General features: G+C 45.3%; 1 protein-coding gene across 1 annotated transcript in view; it reads right to left on the bottom strand.

Moving 5' to 3' along the window:
• The window catches only part of LOC124612695 (proteasome subunit beta type-1), a 47,459-nt gene that overhangs the window by 5,651 nt on the left and 17,005 nt on the right, over positions 1 to 24,803 (bottom strand). The window contains exon 3 of the mRNA XM_047141038.1: positions 7,630 to 7,866. Coding sequence (XP_046996994.1) covers positions 7,630 to 7,866 — 237 coding nt within the window. The remainder of the gene's footprint in view (positions 1 to 7,629; positions 7,867 to 24,803) is intronic.

Genomic DNA, 24,803 nt, shown 5'->3' with positions numbered 1-24,803 from the left:
GTAGATAAAGTGACAAGATGGTCAACTGCAGAATGGTGCACTTGAAATCCACTCTGTATCAGTTAGTAAACTGCGAGACACGAGACACCATACCAGCCTAGCAAGAATCAGACGTTCCATCACATTGCGAACACAGCGGGTGAGAGAAATCGTGCGGTTGCTAGAAGTAAGGTGTTTGTCCTTACTGGCCTTAAGTATGGGCACGACAGTGGCTTCATGCCAGCATCTGGGACACGTGCCCTCTGCTAAGATGCGATAATACGTATGAAGCAGGAAGTGCTTGCCCGCAAGAGAAAGGTGCTGCAACATCTGAATGTGAACTTTGTCTGGTCCTGGGGCAGAGGTAGGTAGGTAGGTAGGTAGGTTCGAAAGGAAGGGAAGGGACCAAACTACAAGGTCATCGGTCCCTTATTCCTAATAAAACAATGCCACAAGAGTGAGAATAAGACAGATGAGACGTAACACAAAACGGAAAGAAAGGAAAAACCATAAGAACGAAGTAAAGGCAACGAACAGTAAAAGGAACCAAAGAGGACAAGAAAACAACAGAGAGACACAAGAAACAGAAGAGTAAAACAAGCAAGCAGATTCACCCTCATGAATAAAGCATAAAACTAAATCAGCCAATGAGGTGTTGTCAGATAAAATGAGTGGCAACGAGTCCAGTGAACCAAGATTTCATCGCTGGACAGTCAAAGTGGGACAGTGGACCAGAATATGGGCCACTATCAACAGGGCACCGCACCAACACTGAGGCGGGTCTTCACGGTGCAAGAGGTAACCGTGGGTCCCCCTAGCATGGCCAATGCGGAGCCAGCAGACGACAACTGATTCCCTGCGAGAGACCCGCATGGAAGACTTCCACACATTCGTAGTCTCCTTAGTGACACACAGTTTGTTGTGCATACTGTTATGCCATTCTGTCTCCCAAAGCCTAAAAACCCTGCAGTGTAAGTCAGAACACAGGTCAGGTTCAGATATGCCCATCTCCAAAAGCAGTTTCTGTGCAGCCTGCCGGCAAGTACGTTGCCAGGGGTGCTGACGTGTCCTGTGGTCCACACAAATACCACTGAATGACGGGACCGTTCCAGGGCATAGATGGACTCCTGGATGGACACTACCAGAGGATGGTGAGGGTAGCACTGGTTGATAGCTTGTAGGCTGCGCAAAGAGTTAGTAAACAGAAGAAACAATTCCTCGGGACATGAATGGATATACTGAAGTGCACGAGATATGGCTACCAGCTCTGCAATGAGTACACTGCAGTCATTGGGCAAGGAATGCTGTTCAATATGGCCTCTGTGGACAAAGGCGAAGCCAACATTACCGTCAGCCATCGAGCTGTCGGTGTAAACCACTTCAGAGCCCCAGGACGCTTCAAGAATTGAGAGGAAGTGAGAGCAGAAAGCCGAAGAGTTAACGGAGTTTTTATGGCCATGTGGAAGGTCCAGGTGAAGCTTCGGCCTACAGCTACACCACGGAGGTGTACGTGAATGGACCTCGAGGAGAGGTGCAACAGGCAAGGACTCCAGTTCAGACAGAAGTGATCGCACGCGAACCGCAATTGTTAGCCCTAGCCTGGGCTGCCTATGTTGGAGGTGAATCGCCATGGTTGGGAAAAGATGATGGCAATTAGGGTGTTCAGGAGAGCTACTAATGTGTGCAACGTAACTGGCGAGCAGTTGTGCACGTCTGATCTGCAATGGAGGGACTCCACCCTCCACCAGTACACTGGTCACCGGACTCTTCCCAAAAGCTCCTGTCACCAGTCGAAACCCGCAGTGGTGCACAGGGTCGAGTAAACTGCCGAACCATAAACCACACTCCCATAGTCGATTTGGGATTGGACAAGGGCTCTGTAGAGCCGCAGCAGCATAGAGCGATCTGCACCCCAACTGGTGTTGCTCAGGCAACAGAGGGTATTGAGGTGCTGCCAGCACTTTTGCTTAAGCTGATGAAGATGAGGAAGCCAAGTCAATCGAGCATCGAAAACCAATCCTGGGAATTAATATGTCTCTACTACAGTGAGTGGATCATCATGAAGGTAAAGTTCTAGATCCGGATGAACAGTGCGACGCTGGCAGAAGTGCAAGAGACACGACTTTGCGGCTGAAAACTGGAAGCTGTGGGTGACAACCCACTTGATGGCTCCCTGTAGGCGACTCTCAGCAACACCAGTACTGGAGCAGCAGTACGAAATGCAGAAGTCATCCGCATACAGAGAAGATGAGACTGAGGGCCCGACAGCTGCTGCTAGACCATTAATGGCCACTAAAAATAGAGACACACTCAATACAAAGCCCTACAGGACTCCATTCTCCTGGATATGGACGGAACCTTGGGAGGCACCAATTGCTGTAGCTCAGCCGGGTGGTGGAAAAAACCGCCACAATTCCGCTGGAGGATGACACTGTGAGACAGCACAGGCATGGAACATTCAATGAGGCAGTTTATGCCTCCAACACCTGCTGCCACCGATTTATTGCCTGAGCAGTCTATATCCATTGTGTCCAAGGGTCTGGCGAGATCTAGGTCCTGAGTGGACACCAAAATCTCCACCCCATCCTCAGCCGCAGAGCTTGTAGGTAGCGGTGGTATGGGTGCCACTGCAATTTCCTTGGTCTTAGGGGTTTTCTTTTTGAATTTCTCTCGCTGCTCCTTGGCCTTCCCTGGCTGAGAGAACTTCACTAGCTCAGTCTCCGGGACTGAGGATGAGTGCAAAGCCCTATGACCAGCTGCTTTTGGGCTCTTCAGCCACTGGCAGGTGTCGTCTTTCCCACTAGAAGAAACCTGAGAAGGGAGTGACCCAAGGAACCCGTTCCTAGCAAGAGAAGCCGAAGACAACTTATGCTTCTCTGGCTTAAAAGTGGGGACGGGTGTCCCGGATGGTTTGGGGTGGGGGTGGGGGGGGGGGGGGTGTTGCTCCAGAAGTAGTTGGTGCAGGAGCAACAGGGAGGGAAATGCCCCCCATCATCAAGGGGGCAGGCGTGGTCTTCCGGCTCTGAGAGGTGATCTGGGTTGGCGGAGCTGCTGGTGCCAGAACTGTTGTAGTGTCTGCGTAAGACGATGTCGTATGCACAGGATGCAGGGGTTCAAATTTTCTCCTAGCCTCAGTGTAGGTCAGTCTGTCCAGGGTCTTTTACTCCATGATTTTCCTTTCTTTCTGGAGAATCCTGCAGTTAGGCGAGAAAGGTGAATGGTGCTCTCTGCAGTTGACACAGATGGGAGGTGGGGCACGTTGAGTATTGGGATGTGATGGGCGTCCGCAATCTTGGCATGTGATGCTGGAAGTATAGCAGGAAGACATATGGCCGAACTTCCAGCACTTGAAGCACCGCATCGGGGAAGGGATATAGGGCTTTAAATCACAGAGGTAGACCATCATCTTGACCTTCTTGGGAAATGTATCACCCTCAAAGGCTAACATGAAGGCACCGGTGGCAACCTGATTATCCTTCGGACCCCGGTCGACATGCCGGACGAAATGTACATCTCCCGCTCTAAATTGGCGCAGAGCTCATCATCGGACTGCAAAAGGTGGTCTCTGTGAAATATGATACCCTGGACCATATTTACACTCTTATGGGGCGTGATGGTTACAGAAATGTCTCCCAGCTTGTCACAAGCGATTAACTCCCGTGACTGGGCAGAGGATGCAGTTTTGATCAAGACTGACCCAGATCTCATTTTGGACAAGCCCTCCACCTCCTTGAACTTGTCCTCTAAATAATCAACAAAAAACTTGAGGCTTCATCATGGAAGATTCCCAATCAGCTCTCTAACATACAAGGTACCAGGGCAAACAAGATCCGCTGCCATCCTGTCTGACGTTCTTTCCATGGTGTGGCCAGGGAGGGGAACGAATTGGGGTTGTACGTCTGTACGATGAATTGAGCTCATGATCACTTAGAGACTGCTGGTGTATCACCACCAGCAAGAGATGATGGACTATGCTTCATCGTGTGTCATCCACCCTGATGTCACCCACTCCGACTAGGGGCCCTCCCCAAGGGCGCCACCCAGCCGCAGCAAAGTCCAATATTCGTGACATCGATGTGTTGTAGAATCTTAGAACATATTCTGAGCTCAAACATAATGAGGTGTGTCTAACAAAATGACCTGCATCATCATGAGTCCTGCATCAATCATGCGATATCCATCTCACACTTTTCTCATATGATATAACAAAAGCTCTGGATAAAGGCAGTCACGTAGATGTAGTATTTCTCAATTTCCAACAAGCATTTGACTCAGTACATCTACACCTATTGTCAAAAGTACAACCGTATGGGGTATTGAGCAAAATTTGTGACTGGAATGAGGATTTTTTGGTAGGGAGGATGCAGCATTTTATCTTGGATGGAGAGCCGCAGTCAGACGCAAAAGCAACTTCGTGTGTGCCCCAGGGAAGTGTTTTGGTACCACTGCTGTTCATGTCTAACATTAATGATCTTGCATACAATATTGACAGTAATGTCAAACATTTTGCAGGCGACAGTTCCCTATAGTGAAGTACTGCCTGGAAGAAACTGCATAATATCGGATCTTGGTATGATTTAAAAGTGGTGTAAAGATTGGTAATTTGCTTTAAACGTTTAGAAATGTAAAACTGTGCACTTCACAAAAAAAGTAGCATCCTATTACTATAATATCAATGACTCACAGCTGGAATCAGCTAATTCCTACAAATAACTGTGTGTAACACTTTTTAGGGACATTAAATGGAATGATCACATAGGCTGTTGTGGGTAAAGCAGCTAGTAGACCTCTGTTTATTAGTAGAATACTGTGAAAATGCAGTCTACAAATGATATTTGTAAGCAACCACTTGTGCAACCCATTCTGGAATACTGATTAAGTGTGTGGAACCCATACCAAATAGCACTAACAGGGGACACTGACTATACAGAGAAGGGCAGCACAAATGGTCACAGGTTTGTTTGGCACATGGGAGCGAGAGAGATGCTGAAGAAACTGAACTGGTGGACTTTTGAAGATAGACAAATTATTCCGAGAAAGCCTACTTCCGAAGTATCAAGAACTAGCTTCAAATGGTGACTTCTGAAATATGCTACAACCCCCTAGTCATTGCTCAATTAGGGATCAAGATTAGATTAACTAAAGAATCATTCTTCCCACACTTCACTTCATATGCAAATGGAACAGGAAGAAACCCTTTAATTGGGGCAATGAGGTGTACGTTCTGCCTTGCACTTCACAGTGGTTTGCATCATGCCTATGTAGATAGAGACGAATCAGCCAGCTGAGCTGTGTAACTATCATGCAAGCAAGGAAATCCAGGTTGTGAAGCAGCCACTAAAATCTCACATGTTGTACTCTGCTGCATATTGTGCCACTGGATGGTCTGCCTTGTTTTTGACAACAGTTTGGTGTTGACCATTCATTCTAGTTGACAGCTGGTGGGCGCCAGCCTCTGATGGGATAGGATAAGTCTGTGACGGGACTGAAGTAGGTGGGGCTGGGTGAGTGGATTGGACAGGTCTTGCATCTGGGCCGTCCATAAGGGTATTATCCCTGTGGCAGGGGATTGGGGGTAGGTGTGGCATACGGATGGACTTTTATGTTTTGGAGGTTGGGTGGGCAGTAGAATGCCACTTTGGGATGGGATGGAAGTACCTTGGGTAGGATGTCCCTCATTTCAGGGCATGATGATAGATAATCAAGGCCCTGACAAAGGACGTGGTTCTTTGTTTCAGTCCTGGGTGGTATTGGGTGACATGTGAGCACTTCTTTGTTGCTGGTTCTTGCGATGGATGTGAGGATCAGGTGTGTGTGGGTCTTTGGCACGAGAGACCTGTTTCTGTATTAGCTATTAAAGGTATTGCCTGTCTGTGAAGGCCTTTGTGAAGCCTTCAGCACACTGGGCGAGGGAGTTCTCATCACTGCAGATTTGCCTACCACTGGTGGCAAGGCTGTATGTAGGAGGGAGGGGGGGGGGGATTTTTTGGTGTGGAAGGGATGGTGGGTGTGAAAGTGCAGATACTGTTGGTGATTACTGTATCCGATGTGGACCAAGGTGTGGGTGGAGCCATCTGAGAGGAGGAGATCGACATCTAGGAAGGTGGCACGACAAGGTGGAGGAGGACAAGATGAAGGGGGGTGGGAAAGAAGGTGCTGAGATTGTGGAGGAATGAGGATAAGGTGTTCTGACCTTGAGTCCAGATTATAAAGATTTCAAAAATAAACCAGACCAAGGGTTTGGGGTTTTATGATAATCCAGCACGTGTGGCGAGTGATGGCCATGGAGTGGGTATCCACATTCACCGCATAGAGAGTCCTCTGTACAGTGATAAGACATGCGCCCAAAATGTGAAAACACCTCATCGATGGTGGAAAGTACGGCTTCACACCACACTGACCTTCTCTGAGAAAGTATCCCTATCCTAGTCAAATGGCAGAATAAAGGTGTTAGTATCAATTAGATTATCCTTAAGGCCTTTCTGAACATGCTGAACAAAATGAACACCTCACTATTCCAGACTGACTCCCTGAGCCATATCTGAAGACTGGTCAGGAGTAATGGACACAGGGATGTGGCCAAGATGGTCAAAGGCACGAAGGGCCGCAGATTGGGCAGCAGAAGAGGTTCTGATCAACAGCAAACCTGACCACATCTTACGCTGCGAGTCCACTTCGCCAAACTGGTCTCCCATGGTTTCTACAAAAAATAATCGGTTGGTGGCTGTGAAAGTGTCCCTGTTAGTCCACGTGCAGACCAGGTAGCATGGAATGGGTTTCACTTTGAGCCGTCGCCTGGCCCTCCTCCCAGTGTGTAGCCAGAGAAGGGCCGCAGGGTTATAAGAAACAGCATTAAAGATTGATTGCCAACTGAAGAGACAGCCACAGAAGAATGGTCAGACTGAGCCTAATGCACTTCATTCGCAAAGGCACCCATTCTGATACCACCACTCAGATCAGGGGTGCTCCCCGTGGGTACCACCCAGCCATAGCAAGGCTCGACTGGCACTTTTAATGGCCATTTTTGGGAGTTCCGATGCTCCAGAATGACAAGCACCCACTCCTAAGCATATATGGGGAGGTATCAGCTCAGGTACCAGAAGTGTAATTTCTGTGTTGTCAGGGGGCTCGGCTGAAAGGGTACGTAACAACAGCACCACATGGACTGGATACTGTGCTGGCTGTCTAATGTTAAAGGACAATGGTGTCAAGGAATAGATGGAAGAGATAGTAAGGCCACATGTTGAAGATCCTGAGTACGTTGTTCGCCCCGAAATCAAACCCCACTAAGGGACCAATAATGCTTGGGGGGGGGGATGGGAACTAGAACTAATACCAGAAACTCGGAGGATAGCTCGGGCAACTAAGCAAGGGCATAGAGAGGGGAAGGAGGGGACAGAGGCAGGGGAAGGGAAGGGAAGGGAAGGGAATGGGAAGGAAGGGTCACAATAGCTCGGGATCCTGTGAGCACCACGCACAAACTTATGAAAGAGCTGTTCTCCGAATTTAAATCATAACTCTATGCATTGGTTCAAACAAAATTACTACTATGCCAGACAAGTTGCCCAGTCATAGAAACTTAGTGCTACCCATACAAAGTTAGGGCAGTTTGCTAGTTGCATATACAAATTTGGGAAAAGGTTAACAGACCTGGTTGTCCAACAGAGGTTGCAGAAGAGCACCAGCCGATCCACCAGCACGATAATTAGATCTTTCACAATGACCAATAGGGTCGTAACTGAATACACAACCACGTCCATCTGCATCCAGTCCCGCTAAGATGTTGGAGACATAATATGGGAAGAACCTTTTATAGTACAGCATAGTGGATAGCATCTGTGCCACTGCTGGTGTTACCATTGGTTTTTGGTGTTCGTGCAGGTACATCTGAAAGAAGAAAAGAAGAAATTGTATGACAGTCTCCTCCATTTTTAAGCTAAATTCAATACACAGTAGTCAAACGTTATATTTAATAACAAGGTCAGCAATAGTACAGAAGAGTGCAGCATCAATGTTTTTCATTATGAAAGGCAACAAGGTAATAAATTGTAGAAGGAATTATAGTTGGAGATTACTGTGTCACTTTACTTATTAGAACCAAATCACTGACACTACTGAAGATGGCGACAGAGGATTAAATTTACATGACCCACTTCAGTATGCCACAGAATATCTACACTACTGGCCATTAAAACTGCAACAGCATGAAGGCAGTATGCTATGAACATCAAATTGGCATGAAGTGTACTTCATGTGTATATATTAAAATGATTAGAATTTCAGTAAAGCAGGTAAGATTAATTCCCACTACATAACATACACACAAAAAGATTATGCAGCAAGTTTATCACTCAGAAACTGCATTTGCACAGCAGTAGTCTGTGGTAAGATTGTGTTGTGTCTTGTGAGGGAAGGAGGAACAACCTTGAAATTTGACAATGAAATTTGACAACAAAACACTGTTCCCTATTGAGACTGATTTCTCTTTCCTTCTGCATTTTATTATTTGTTTACTGATGTTAAATGTCTTCAGTTTTCATCTACTTTTTCGCTCTTGTACAGTAAGCTACAGCCCATCACATTTCTAAGGTATATCTTTTCTGCACTTTTTATTCGTCTGACATCTCGTTGCACTGGTGTCCAGTATTCATTTCTACAGGATAATTTTGCCACTGCCATTACTTTTTTTGACTTTGGAAGTGTCTCCCATCTGCTATTCCAAAAATTTCACTTGATTATTCCACACAAAACCTGAAACTTTTTTGACGTGATGCACAAGTAATGTCGCTGCTCAGGTGTAAGAACTTTTTGACCTACTCTGTTTTATCATTGAGAAATATACTGGCCCGAAGTGGCTAACTTCCTCTGAATGCCATCACTTTTGTCTTTGTTGTAGAGATGTTCAAATGATATTCCTGTGCTATTTTCATTAGTACGTGCAACTTTTACGGAGATCATCATCTGAGTCTGCTAAAATTGCTATCAACTGGGAAGATCCTTGTGTTTAGAATGATGTTAATTTGAAAATATGTAGGTATTTTCTTCTGTCATTGATTAATGACATCAGAGTAGAAACGAAACAGTGCAAATGACAAGTGGACCCCCTTGTCTAGATTAGATTAGATTAGATTAATTCTAGTTCCATGGATCATGAATACGATATTTCGTAATGATGTGGAACGAGTCGAATTTTCCAATACATGACATAATTAGGTTAATTTAACAACATACTTAAGTTAATATAACAACTTTATTTTTTGTGTTTTTTTTGTTTTTCTTTATTTTTATTTTTTTAATTTTTTTTTTAATATTTTTGTTTTTTTAAAGCTGTGGGTTACCTCATCTAGAATTCTGTTATGTATTTGTTTTCTCTACACCTTGTAATGGTTCTTTATATACGTGACCATTACGGCACTCCAACCCCAGTTCTCGATACCAGTAATATCGTACTACTTTTCTGCGAAGTAACAGACACATTTTGTGATAATATTCACATTTGGTTTTATTAATGTATAGGTACTCCCATGTATCGATATATTACAATGATATGGTTCTTGTGTGTATTCATTTCTGTGAGACTGTCATAATATTTGACTTACTTGTAACCGTTGTGGTGCGAATGCGCATAGAGCAGTCTTTGTTTCACTTTGCAGAAGTTAAGTCGTCGTTTCGCTTTGTAAAAACGGTCAAGTCTTGTGTTTGGTTAAAGTGGAAATTAAATATATGAAGATTGATACAAAACTGTTTTCTTGATGATGTGAAAATTAAGAAGAAGTATATGTGAATTTACAAGAAGTTTAATAAAAATGTGGATCGTGAACACCAAGTCAAAAATTATTTCTACCACACCATTATTCTGATCTAGGACTGTTTGATCATTAAGAATTTCGTGAAAAACACATTTGTTAGGTCTTCAAATATTCCTAAAATACAGATCTGGAACTTCTAGCAGTCAAAGTGGAATCACCCTAGAATCAACAAGATGAGCTGTAACAACTTCGACAAAATCTACGTGGGAATCCATTCAAGATAAGTGCCTAAATTAATGACTTTTTTACAGTGACTTCATTATTTCCATTCTGACGATACCATCCACATTCAATAACTTTGTTGTTGCCCAATAAAGTGACCATATGTTGCATGAGCAACATTATTAATCTGATTTCTAACCTACTTTGCTAGTGGTGGTATTGTCAGAACCTTTCTATTACTCTTATTAGATGTGGCAGGCTCTTCATCAGTAAGACTTTAAGTAAGCTTACTGTTTACTCTCTTGACTGTTTTCTTTTTTTTTAATATAATCAATAAAACCTATGTATTTGGTAAATGGTATTCTCTGTTTTTCTATTAACTTTGCCAATACTGAATAAACAGCCTGTGCACACACTGCCTTTGCAGAAGCCATTTTGAGCATCAAGTTTGAGTGCTTTGAATTACTTGAATGTGAAACAACAATAATTGAAAGATTTAACTTTAGTCTTACTATATATATGCCGACTCTTCCTCAACAATAAATCATTTTCTATATTACTTAGATGCCCTTTTTTAACACATCTGTATTCTTTCTCTGCAAAGGAGAAGAATACTGCCTGTCCTAGCTATTTTCCCCTTTGCACCAAGTTCTCAACTAGCTCTTTCTCCCTCACACAGCAGCACAACATGACACAGTACAGCCTCCAGGTACAAACTTCACTTGGTCAAGCTGTAATCCTATTTGCACTAACATAGGTTACCCGATTAACATTACCTGTGACATGGTTGTTTCTTCACCAGGAGACGGAAACAGAGGATAGCCTTTCCATAACATCTCGCTCTCACTGCAACCTTATGCGGCGAGAAACCCATGAAGATTTTATTAATTTTAGTATTTCTCGACAAAGCAATCTGTGGGGCACAGCCACTTTCCCGATGAAAGCCATGTGAATTGTTACCTTGCTGTGCTAACAAGGATCTCCTTGTGGACAGGCACAACAACATGCTATTAATGTTAAATTTACAGATGATAAGGAGATGAGAGCTCAAGTGCTGACAGGCAAGACTATGAGAAGTGGAAGCAAAAGTCTGTATCCAAGTAAGTCTATTTACTTCCCTCCATTGCGGAGAAGTATCACACACAGGTGTGTACGATTTGGAACATAAGCATTAATCGTGATCGCAAGAATGTAAAGGTATCAATTTAGGGTGAGGAAATTTCTTGCAGAATTCTAACACCCACATTTTGTTACAGAATTGTTACCGACATAAAGAAAGAAAATCTTTACCGTCATTGCAGAGTGGTGAATGGCATCACTTATAGTTAATGCTACAATGAATTTAACAGATGAACAGTCCTTGATAGATGACGCACAGCTCATGCAACACCTACATTGCATACAACTAACTGCCTGCACATCCCGTTTGACCACAGAGCGCTCATTTTCAAGGTGACGAACACAAAGGCAAAGTCCCCCAACTCAGCAGCCATTGCAACAGCACCTGCACCCTGTTGTATGAATACTGGAGTCAGAGTGTATTCTGTGACTTGTGCTCTCTCTCTCTCTCTCTCTCTCTCTCTCTCTCTCTCAGAATTGGTCCCTGTGCTGGCATCATATTTCAATCCTGGCCTGCCCGACTCCTTGTCAGACTATGTGCATCCACCCAGGTACACAATTCAATGTCCTCATTTCAACTGGGCATTTATTTTTTGGTGGCAGATAATCCAAGTCCTTTGCAAACTCATCTTCCATTCAAGCAAAAATATGTTAATGATGTAATAAATTCCAATTTGCATTTACAATAAAGAAGTCAACTGTATTTGAAACAGCAGAAAAACATGTTAAGCTCTTATCTGTTCAACCCCCCCCCCCCCCCCCCCCCCCCACAATCTAACACAAATCAAGTTGTTGAGTAGTGGTTTTAAGTTCAGGAAGTTGCAAACAAAAAACTAAACAAAATTTCACAAATTTATATAGTCAGCATTGAATATACAGACATTTATTTTGTCATTCATATTACCAATTTTTTTCTCTCCACAAATGGGCCCAAAAAACCTTTTGGTAGTCAATATAGAAAAAGCAAAAAAACAAAAAATGAAGATAGAAAGAAACTATTATCTGCACTTGGAAACCGTCTGCTGAATGAAGACCAAAAAGAAATAAATCTGTTAGAAGTAGATCGACATGATAGTAATATTTTACAAGAACAAGATAGCAAGACTGCATCAGAAGGAGGCAGCCACAGTCAGATTGCTCCAACAGATGGTGATCAAGTCTGAAGAAGGAAATGATTCAGAGCCAAATCATTTTGCAAAACTAGCCATTCTGCAGATGCTATGAATGTAATCTTCCACTGCAACAGGAACAACTTACCTATCAGGGGAAGTTCAGAATCCATTGGAGACAACAGATGTGGTGTGTTTTTGAGTACTTTGGAGCCTATTAGTCACTATAATCTTCAACTGTTTGAAGAAGTGGAAGATATAGGAAGAGGAAAGTATGTTCCAAGCTAGTTTTCTCTCAAAATTTAAAAGAAGGTAATAGAAATTTTGAGAAATGAGGTTTTTTCTGAAATAATGAGCAAGGTAAAAAGTGCTAAATACTTCTCTATCATGTTTTGTTATACTACAAACACAGCACACCCAGAACAGATGAGACAAATCATTAGGTATGTCTACATTAAGGATGGGAAATGTTTAGAAGAAGAAAATTTTGATGATTTCATAAAAAGTTATCAGAAAAAACAAGAAGAGGCTTATTTGAAGAAATATTGCAGAAACCGAGCAGTGGATGGCTGTTCTTCAGAAGAACAACTTAGCACCCATACACAAGGAGTTATGTGGTACAACCAACAATGATAAATGGACCAAAAACAACAGCTGCTATTATTCTTAGAGAAATTAATTACAAATTTTTATGTCTTATAGAAGTGTAGTCTGATATGGTAATAAAACTGGAGTGTACTGCACGAACAAATCACTGCAATGTTAGAGTGCTACCCTTGATACACCATCGACTTAGCTGTTTGGTTTTTATTAAATATCTATGCAAAGCAGGTGTGCATAAATACAAAGCCAAAGATGTTTGTAACTATATCCATCCAAAGCAGTTTTGTTGTTAAGAGAATAGCTGGAGATGTGGTTGAATGTGAGTCACACACAATATGTTATGAGAAGCTGTTTGAAGTAGAGTGCTTCAAGACTACATGCAATAGGAGACAGACCTCTCATACATCGAAATATTTTATCTGACTAATTTCCTGCCAGGGAACACCTTAAATCAAAGTTCTGTATCTCATTTTGAAAAAAGTCACCTATTACAAGGATACTGGTACCAGTGGAGCTAGTGTAAGTATCTGCTCTCAAGTTGCAGGCAAAAGAGCTGATTAAGGGCACTGACACAGCCTCCTATTTCAACATTTTGAAGGTTTTCTCAAAGTGTGGGTTAAGAGATGCTTATCCAAACAGCCAAATAGCCTTCAAGATATTTATGAAAATGACTGACAACATGTTGTCAATGCATTTTCTGCAAGTTAAATATGATAAAAGAAAGTATCTTAAGGGTAGTTATGGATGAAAGCAGATTGTCAAATTCAGCTATGTTGTCATTAAAATAAGACAGAATTGCTGAACTTTACTACAATAACATAAAAAATGAGCTTGCTTAGCTCACAGCAAATGAAATGTGCATATGGTGTATTTTGGCCAGGAGTGGGGAGTTTGGCTGCCTGTTGCAAGTCTTTTTGTTTGATGTCACTTCCGCGACTTGTGTGTCGATGGTGATGAAATAATGATGAGAACAACACCCAGTTCCCCAGTGAGGAACTTCTATGGAGCCGGGGCCCTCACACAACTTTTAGCCATGCTGACTTCTGAGCTACAGAGGCAACAATTGTTGAAAGAGGTATTTTTCTTGTCTCTTAATTATAGCTCCCTTTATTTGCAATTAATAATTTATTGATTACCAATGATGATTTGAGTGTCAAAATTTTCTTTATTATACATCACAATAAAATCCACGTATAAAAGTGACCATAAACAATAACGTGTAGATTTTGTTTTACTTTTTTTTCAGATTTACACAGTTTGTAATTTACACTCCTGGAAATGGAAAAAAGAACACATTGACACCGGTGTGTCAGACCCACCATACTTGCTCCGGACACTGCGAGAGGGCTGTACAAGCAATGATCACACGCACGGCACAGCGGACACACCAGGAACCGCGGTGTTGGCCGTCGAATGGCGCTAGCTGCGCAGCATTTGTGCACCGCCGCCGTCAGTGTCAGCCAGTTTGCCGTGGCATACGGAGCTCCATCGCAGTCTTTAACACTGGTAGCATGCCGCGACAGCGTGGACGTGAACCGTATGTGCAGTTGACGGACTTTGAGCGAGGGCGTATAGTGGGCATGCAGGAAGGCCGGGTGGACGTACCGCCGAATTGCTCAACATGTGGGGCGTGAGGTCTCCACAGTACATCGATGTTGTCGCCAGTGGTCGGCGGAAGGTGCACGTGCCCGTCGACCTGGGACCGGACCGCAGCGACGCACGGATGCACGCCAAGACCGTAGGATCCTACGCAGTGCCGTACGGGACCGCACCGCCACTTCCCAGCAAATTAGGGACGCTGTTGCTCCTGGGGTATCGGCGAGGACCATTCGCAACAGTCTCCATGAAGCTGGGCTACGGTCCCGCACACCGTTAGGCCGTCTTCCGCTCACGCCCCAACATCGTGCAGCCCGCCTCCAGTGGTGTCGTGACAGGCGTGAATGGAGGGACGAATGGAGACGTGTCGTCTTCAGCGATGAGAGTCGCTTCTGCCTTGGTGCCAATGATGGTCGTATGTGTGTTTGGCGCCGTGCAGGTGAGCGCCACAATCAGGACTGCATACGACCGAGGCACACAGGGCCAACACCCGGCATCATGGTGTGGGGAGCGATTTCCTACACTGGCCGTACACCACTGGTGATCGTCGAGGGGACACTGAATAGTGCACGGTACATTCAAACCGTCATCGAACCCATCGTTCTACCATTCGTAGACCGGCAAGGGAACTTGCTGTTCCAACAGGACAATGCACGTCCGCATGTATCCCGTGCCACCCAACGTGCTCTAGAAGGTGTAAGTCAACTACCCTGGCCAGCAAGATCTCCGGATCTGTCCCCCATTGAGCATGTTTGGGACTGGATGAAGCGTCGTCTCACGCGGTCTGCACGTCCAGCACGAACGCTGGTCCAACTGAGGCGCCAGGTGGAAATGGCATGGCAAGCCGTTCCACAGGACTACATCCAGCATCTCTACGATCGTCTCCATGGGAGAATAGCAGCCTGCATTGCTGCGAAAGGTGGATATACACTGTACTAGTGCCGACATTGTGCATGCTCTGTTGCCTGTGTCTATGTGCCTGTGGTTCTGTCAGTGTGATCATGTGATGTATCTGACCCCAGGAATGTGTCAATAATGTTCCCCCTTCCTGGGACAATGAATTCAAGGTGTTCTTATTTCAATTTCCAGGAGTGTATTTACTACACAAATACATTTAAATTGCTGGATGCAATACTTTTCGTCAATATATGCCATTTAAGTAATATTTTTTCAATAACATTACATTGTTATTAAAGGGGGCTAAAAGTGTGACGGTAGGAGAACTGCCCTCCCCAGAAAGTAGCCGAAGGGCCCCCACACGTGCCATATGATGAGAGATGCACTGTCTTCATCTGACCAGTGTTTCCACACATTGCATTACCACAGAAAAGCTAATAACATGGGAAAACTGATAAAATCCCAGGAAAGAAGACAATGACAATGAGACAGTAAATCAACAACAGGTGCAAAACAATAAGAAGAATTAAATAGGTGAGAGGTGGCTGAAAAGGCCAATGTGCCCTACTTCACAGAGAGGAATAGAAACCACCTTCATGAGTAAAACATAGCTAGTCAGCCGCTTTGGTGTTGTTTGCTACCACTAGAGGTACTGCCCGCTGTAAGGTGGCCCAATTAGCACAGTCAAGTAGGTTGTGGGCTATCATCAGATGGGTACCATGCTGACTGTGGAGCAGATCCTCTTGTCCAAGGATGTGGCCATGGGTCAGCTAAGTGATGACAAAGTGAAGCTGACAGTGACCAATGGACAATGGATTCCATGTGAGAAGCACACAGTCTATTCGAGGAAGGGAGGGGAGGGGGCAAGGCACATCAATCTGTGTTAAAACCTCCAGTAAACCTACAGTAAACCGAAGATCCGGGTACAATATTTCCATCTCCAAAGTCAGCATTCTGGTAGACAAGTTGGCCAACCGATTAGCGTGTTTTGTTCCCTGGGATCCCAAAGTGATCTGGGGTCCATACAAAAAAACCGACTGTCCAGCTTGGTGAAGGTCACAAAGGAGAGTGAGGATAGTCAAAACCAATGGGTGTCGTGGGAAGCACTGATAGCCCAAAGACTACTCAGGGAGTCGCAGCCAATTAAGAACATCTCGTGGCGCAGGAACGAATGTGGCTGTGGGCTCGAGTGATGGGCACCAATTCTGCAGTGAGTACACTGCATACGTCAGGAAGGGACTGCAGTTCACTGCAACCTGCATGTGTGCAGGCAAAACCGGTTCACCCATCAACCATAGAGTCATGAGTGTAGACCACTTCCAAACACGGAAATGCATCAAAGACAGCTAGGAACACACTAAGAAGCACTGTGGGATCAACATAGCCTTTGGTCCAAAGGATAGTTCAAGACAGATCTGAGGTGGAGTACACACCATGGGGCGTACATGACGGTTCCCCAAAAAGAGGTGACAGGGAGGGGGGGCTGTATGTGCGTGTGCCGTAGTTCAGAGAAGAGAGACTGTACATGAACTGCCATTGTGACTCGAGCCCTGGGCCTCTGTTGTGGGAGGTAGATCTGCCTACCAAGAAAAGACGCAGTGGTTTGGATGCTCAAGGGAGTGCAGTTTTTAGTGTCTGATCTGTAGAGGGGGAGGGGGGAGGGAGTAACAGTTCCTGCGAGAAGGCTATACACAGGGCTGGTGCGAAAGGCACATTTCGCAAGTCAGACTCCACAAGGGCCAGCATCCGCAATGCTGTAGGTGAGGCTGAGCCATTTCCAAATTCCCATAATCAAGACCAGACACAATCAGAACTTTTGTCAGGCTGCAAGAATGTAGATCAGTGTGCCCCAGCCAGTGTTACTGAGGCAGTGAAGAGTATTAGTCTCTCTCTCTTGCCCTGTTGTTCACAATGATGCAGAAAAATTTTAACGGATGGGGCTTGCCTTTACCTTTTGCTCAACATAGTATTGACAATATTCTCTGAATAGTAAATTTTGACTAAGGGCGATTGGTATGCCTGTAATCTTTTAACATGGTTGCACCTGATGATGCGCCTTTAAGCTACGAAGCTGGTAGTGTTTTAACAATCAATTTTACCAGCTGTAAACGGAGTTCTTCCTAACATCATGGCTTTCAACCTCTGTGATTGCCCAGAATACAAAATAGTTTGTGAAGAGTGTTAAGGTGCGACCAGCACTTTCACTTTCACTTGGCTTCCCCATACTCGCAATGTCAACTGGGCACTGTAAACCAACGTGGTAGAGTTCTGAGTGTGCATGGACAATATGACAAATGTCACATGTTGATGGCTGAAAACCAGAAGCCACGGGCGAGAGCCAGGATTGCTTCTTATGTATTGCTCCCGACAGTTGGCAATCAGCAACGCCCACAGTTGAGGAGCAATAGTAAACACAAAAACCATCAGCATTCAGGGTGACAATGTAGAACCCACAACTGCAGCTAAACCATTGATAAATACTACAAAAGGGGGCACAAGCAATACAGAGCCCTGCAGGACCCCATTCTCTTGTACATGGGAAGTACTGTGGGAAGCACCAACTTGAACCTGGACTGTATGGTACGACAAGAAGTTCCAGGCAAAACTTGGAAGTAGGCACTGGAGATCCCTCTCATCTACGGAAACAAGGATTTGATGATGCATGTGGTGTTCTGAGCCTTTTGCATGTCAAAGAAGAAAGTGTCAAAGAAGGTGTTGACGCTGGGCAAAACCTGACCAGATAGCAGGTTCCAGGCAGACGAAATTATCAGCAGTATAATGGCCTTGGTAAAACCACCTTTAGACAAGCTGTACATCTCAAGTACATGTTTATGCAGAGTGAGGGGAGAGGTGGTGGGGGGAGAGAGGTGGTGGTGGGGGGAGGGGGGTAGGGGAGTGGGGGGAGGGGGGAAAGGTGGTGGGGGAGAGAGAGGTGGTGGTGGGGGAGAGAGAGGTGGTGGTGGGGGACGGGAGAGAGAGGTGGTGGTGGTGGTGGTGGTGGTGGGGGGGCAGAGAGAGGTGGTGGTGGTGGTGGGGGGGCAGAGAGAGGTGGTGGTGGTGGTGGTGGTGGGGGGGGGGCAGAGAGAGGTGGTGGTGGTGGTGGGGGGAGAGAGAGGTGGTGGGGGGGAGAGAGAGGTGGTGGGGGGGAGAGAGAGGTGGTGGGGGGGAGAGAGAGGTGGTGGGGGGGAGAGAGGTGGTGGTGGGGGGAGGAGAGAGGTGGTGGTGGGGGGAGGAGAGAGGTGGTGGGGGGGGGGGGGGAGAGAGGTGGTGGGGGGGGGGAGAGAGGTGGTGGGGGGGGGGAGAGAGGTGGTGGGGGGGGGGAGAGAGGTGGTGGTGGGGGGGAGAGAGGTGGTGGGGGGGGGGGAGAGAGGTGGTGGGGGGGGGGAGAGAGGTGGTGGGGGGAGAGAGAGGTGGTGGGGGGAGAGAGAGGTGGTGGGGGGAGAGAGAGGTGGTGGGGGGAGAGAGAGGTGGTGGGGGGAGAGAGAGGTGGTGGGGGGAGAGAGAGGTGGTGGGGGGAGAGAGAGGTGGTGGGGGGAGAGAGAGGTGGTGGGGGGAGAGAGAGGTGGTGGGGGGAGAGAGAGGTGGTGGGGGGAGAGAGAGGTGGTGGGGGGAGAGAGAGGTGGTGGGGGGAGAGAGAGGTGGTGGGGGGAGAGAGAGGTGGTGGGGGGAGAGAGAGGTGGTGGGGGGAGAGAGAGGTGGTGGGGGGAGAGAGAGGTGGTGGGGGGAGAGAGAGGTGGTGGGGGGAGAGAGAGGTGGTGGGGGGAGAGAGAGGTGGTGGGGGGAGAGAGAGGTGGTGGGGGGAGAGAGAGGTGGTGGGGGGAGAGAGAGGTGGTGGGGGGAGAGAGAGGTGGTGGGGGGAGAGAGAGGTGGTGGGGGGAGAGAGAGGTGGTGGGGGGAGAGAGAGGTGGTGGGGAGAGAGAGAGGTGGTGGGGAGAGAGAGAGGTGGTGGGGAGAGAGAGAGGTGGTGGGGAGAGAGAGAGGTGGTGGGGGGAGAGAGAGGTGGTGGGGGGAGAGAGAGGTGGTGGGGGGAGAGAGAGGTGGTGGGGGGAGAGAGAGGTGGTGGGGGGAGAGAGAGGTGGTGGGGGGAGAGAGAGGTGGTGGGGGGAGAGAGAGGTGGTGGGGGGAGAGAGAGGTGGTGGGGGGAGAGAGAGGTGGTGGGGGGAGAGAGAGGTGGTGGGGGGAGAGAGAGGTGGTGGGGGGAGAGAGAGGTGGTGGGGGGAGAGAGAGGTGGTGGGGGGAGAGAGAGGTGGTGGGGGGAGAGAGAGGTGATGAAATTGGTTAAATAATTCCCCTCTATATTAAGGTACAGAAGAATGAATTCTATTTCATGGTAATCCAGAGATCAAAAGAAGTCCACCACAAGCATGGTAAACACAATGGTTGATAAATGAGACACTACTTATTTATTAATTTTCTGGAATCTGTATGCATTAACTTTCACAAAGTTCTACACAAGATAGTACAAAATAACCTCAACAACAGAAAAAGAAAACATGTGTGAAAGACAATAAGTTGAACAGAACGACAAAAAAAATCCATAATTAGTTGCTGTTAAGATTAATGGGTATCATGGCATTATTTTCTAGTATTTGAGTCAAGTTAGGCTTTTGTTAATAGAAAGACCAGTGAATTTTGATCCTTCAGTTTAGTGGACCTTGATGTAATTGTTTTAGTTAATTGAGATTTTCAATAATCGTTAGTGCAGCAAGCTTTGCTGTTTTGGTAGGTATTGTGGGGTTTGTTATAGCTATATACCAGGTGGCATAATTAAAGTGCAATTACTCGCAGAGATCCGTTGTGGGTTATAATTATCATAGGGCAGCAAAACTTGGCAGATATCCTACTGCATTAATGCAGAACCAATTTATAATGGAAAAAATTATTCCAATTTTGGCCACCAGGTGCATATCTGGCATTGTACATTGTTAGTGTGACAGTATAACATACCCACTGTCATTGGACAAGTCATAACATGAGTGAACAGTATGGCTATCCTATCAATAAGAAAGACAGTGAGCTGTTAGTGAAACTGTTTTACATGAACAACAGCAATTACAGTGCTGCACTGAGGCAATATCACTGACAAAGGTCTGAGGAAAGGCCTGATGTCATTAAATGATTTAAAGAAGATAATAATGAGAAAAAAAGAGCCAGGTGAGCATGGGATGGCACCTGGAAGATAACTGACAAGCTTGCTGTTGCTGTAACTGTAACCAACCATGCAGCACATGTCCCAAGTAGAGGTAGTGTTCATGCTGTGTCACAGTAATTGTCCACCCCATTGTCAACAGTACAGACAATTTTGCAGTCTATATTACACTAGTTCTCGTAAAAGATTCAAACAGTGCAGCAATTGAAACCTCGTGATCCGGAGCAACGTTCTGAGTTTACCTTTGGTTTATGGCACAGATTTAAGTTGTTGACATATGGACGGGCAATATTCTATTGAGTAACGAAACACATTTTACTCTCCAGGGTGCAGTGAATACACAGAATTGCAAATTTGGGGTACTGTTACACTACACTCACTGTATGTGACTGTGCGGTGTGGATTCACAAGCACCTGTATTCTAAGTCTGTTCTTTGAAGAGAATACACCCAAAGGGCTTGTGAGGAGTACCGTGATGTCTGCACATTATCAAGACCACCTTTTACATTTGTGATTCCTGCTTTTGAAGAGCACAGCTGTGTGGAAACCACCGTTTTCACGATGGTGAAACACCTCATGTCGCTTGTCCAACAAAAGATGACTTTTGGCTCTGAATGAACACATTCACCAAAGACATTTTCAGTCTCTACCTGATCTGAAGGCCAGTATACAAGAACACACTGCTCAGGTTCAACCAGAACGACATCTCTGGTACCCATAACGAACAAAATGAGTACGTGGTGGTTAATAATAAAATCAACATTATGACTTTCTTGTTTGTTTGACCTTTCCTGCCCACGTCCCATTCCTAAACCATTACATACCGAAATATTTCTGTACGTCTTTATTGCAGTCTCAGACTCAGATTTGAACATGGTGGCCAAAATGAACTAATTTAACATATAAGCATGCCTACAAAGTTTTGCTGCTTAAGATAATTACAGCCCAAACTGGACCTCTGTGAGTAACTGCACTTTAATTACAACCATCCAGTAGGTGAAATGAAGGTTTCAATACCAGTTTTTGGAATGTGTTGTAGTTTCTTGGTACTGTAGAGATAACAGTGATTCTTGAAGAAATTTTGAAAAGCTATTTGTTGTAGTAATAAGAAAAATAATTGGAGGTTCACCATTATTAACATGCTGTTTCATGATATCCTGGAATATGTGATCTTTCTGAAAGCTCTGTGAGATCTGTTTCTTGGGAGGAAAAAAGCAAGTGACATTGTGTAGTCAGTGATGTATACCGGATACTTAAATATTGTTAAGCAACATTTTTTGAGCTCCAGTAAATATACCACGCCATAGCAGCTACAACTGGTGATGCTGACATGATGGTAGGAATATATGGTGACAAGCGGAAGCATGCCTGGGGATCGACTGGAAGCAAATAAGATTAGCATCAAAATTCTACCTTTTTGGAATGAAAAACCCGAACTTTGGTTCTATCAAGTAGAGGCACAGTTCTGCATTTCCAAAACTGCTACAGAAGAGACTAAATTTAACTATCTAGTGTCACAATTAGAATCAAAATACATTGAGGATATTTGGGACATAATTCATGGCGCAGAAGTGAATAAATTTTCATTGGCTACAGAAAGTCTACCAAATATATTTAAAGAAAGCAATGAGAAACATATTGGGAGACTAATCACTGGAACTGATTTTGGAGACCAAAAGCCTAGCCAGTTGTTACACGGATTGCAAGCCTTGGCAGGAGTAGATGTGTTGGAAAAAGTCCTTAACATGCTCTGACTAGAAAACTTCGTTTCCAGAAGGAACATTTCAACTGGCAACGAACATGGACTTGAAAAAGTAGCTATAATGGCTGACAGAATAATAGAAATGAATTGCTTGTCATGAAACATGATGCTTGTAACAAACGAGGTGTTCTGGTAGCAATGACTGACATAATGACAAGAATTTTGGGACTAGAGCACCAAACATCAGCATTGCCAACTGGTTATCGAGGCAAGTCTCTCCACATAAGCTTTGATTGCCAGTGTAATAATACCTGCAGTAATAAGTCTCAAAGTAAATACAATCCCAAGGGCAACTATTTTATTACCACTTTCACTATGGACAGCACTGCAAACCTGAAAAATGCCTGCCTCTCTGTTGCCAGTCTGAACAGGGAATGCAACCTGGCACCTAAATTAGATGAAGATGATGGGTTTGTGGGGCACTCAAATGTGCCGTCATCAGCACCTGCAAAAAGCCCCAATTTGTACACAGTCTAATTTTTACACAATCCAGTACCTAAATTAGAGGCAAGTATTGCCACCCAACAATTTCTGCAAAACCCACCTTTTTGTAACAGTCAAAAATGTGAGACTGTAATTTTTAATGGGATTGATTTTTCTGTAATTCTAACTAACTCAAAGGTTAATGCAGCCGCTGTTGAAGTATCAGTGCAGCAGCAGTGCAGTAGTGAGTCACATATTTAGCTTTCATATTTGTTTTGTAGTTTGATTCTTAATTTCTTTCCGAGTGTTTGTGCGCTTGCATATTTAATTACATAAAAACCTTGCGCATTCTCGTATTTGAGAGGAGTAATATTGCTTATTGACAGCTGTAAAGTATAAATTCGCAGAGTCATTAGTCAGTTGTTTGTTTTGGACAGCCAGTGCTTTATGTTTATTTCGTAGAGTCAGTTAGCAGCAGACAGAGGCCAGTGCAGTTTCATCTGTGCTTGCAGAGTGACGTGTGCGAGCAGCAGTAGTAGAAACTAGTCATATAGTCAGTTTCTCGTATTAGTTCCGCAGGTTTAATTCAAATTACTTTGTGTGTTTGTGTGCTTGCGTGGTGAAATTTTTCGGATCTTTGTGTATTTTCAAATTAGAAAGGGGTAGTATCAAATTTTAATAACGGTAGAGTGTAACATTGCGTAGGTGGTTGTCATTTGTACTATGACAAGGGGAGGATCGCATTGTAATATCTGTATAGTGGCATCGTCATGGTCATTTGATTCCTTAGTTCGTAACTAATTGTTCATATATCGCAGCACAATCTGGCGCAGGTGACGCAACTGTGCAGTCGCATATTGCTGTTTTATTTGTCGCAACTCTATACATCCAGATATTAGCAGTAGGATGGATAGGGTGCGAGCGTGCTGTGTGCAGGCACAGGAGGAACTGACCGTGGTTCGCAAGCAGCTGAGCGTGCTGTTGACCACCGTCAGCCGCCTTCAGGCTGCTGCCTCGAGGTGCAGCGACGGCGGAGAGTCTGGCGTGTCGCTTGAGACACCCTCACCTCAGGGTGAGTGGCGGACTGCAACGCGTTCGTGTCGCTCAAGGCAGAGGGCCAATGTGGAGGCTGGCCGTCTGGCCTCACCCGTTCATCCTGTCAGTGGGTAGGTGGCCGTTCCTTCAGCAGGGCCCGAGCAGGCACACCGGGGCAAAGGCTTGTTGGTTATTGGGAGCTCCAAAGTTAGGCGGGTGATGGAGCCCCTTAGAGAAATAGCGTACAGGCCTGGAAAGAAGTCCAACGTTCACGCAGTTTGTCTGTCAGGGGGCCTCATCCAAGATGTGGAGGCGGCCTTGCCTGCGGCTATCCAGTGTATGGGATGCATCATCTGCAAGTAGTTGCTCATGTCGGCACCAATGATGCCTGTCGCTTGAGTTCTGAGGCGATCCTCAGTTCGTACAGGCGGCTGACAGATTTGGTGAAGACCACTGGCCTCGCACGCGAGGTGCAAGCAGAGCTCTCTATTTGCAGCATCGTTCCCAGAGTGGATCGGGGTCCTTTGGTTTGGAGCCGAGTGGAGGGTCTCAACCAGAGGCTTCGTTGACTCTGTGACGGTCTTGGCTGCAGATTTCTAGACTTGGACGCCCATAGATAGGTCAGGGTGCACTACACAAAGGAAGCAGCTACTTGGGTAGCAGAGTACTTGTGGCGTGCACATGGGGGTTTTTTAGGCTAGGCAGTAGTGCGAGGTGTTCTGATGAACACTCACCAGTCGACGTGCAGGCAGGGAAATCAGGACACGCTCAGTGTAAAGACACTTCAGCTGTCAAGACATTAGCAGTAAATTTCGTAGTGTTCGGAATAAAGTTCCTGAATTTACTGCCCTCAAGGAAGCGTGTGGCGCGCAAATTATTCTCAGGACTGAGACCTGGCTGAATCCTGAGATAGGGAGTTCTGAAATATTTAGTGAGGGTTGGAATGTATATCGGAAAGACAGATTAGACACTGTAAGAGGTAGTGTCTTCATTGCAGTTGACAAAAATATTGTGTCTACTGAGGTCGAAGTAGAGTGTGATTGTGAAGTTATCTGGACACTTTTAAAAGGGCTCGGTGACGTAAAGTTGATTGCTGGGTGTTATCACCAGCCACCAGGTTCCACCGTGACAGGTCTAGAATCATTCAAAGGGAGTCTACA

Source organism: Schistocerca americana, chromosome 4 (assembly GCF_021461395.2).
Source record: "Schistocerca americana isolate TAMUIC-IGC-003095 chromosome 4, iqSchAmer2.1, whole genome shotgun sequence".
Taxonomy (NCBI): domain Eukaryota; kingdom Metazoa; phylum Arthropoda; class Insecta; order Orthoptera; family Acrididae; genus Schistocerca; species Schistocerca americana.
The sequence above is the reverse complement of the archived record's forward strand: the minus strand, read 5'-3'. Positions and strand labels throughout refer to the sequence as shown.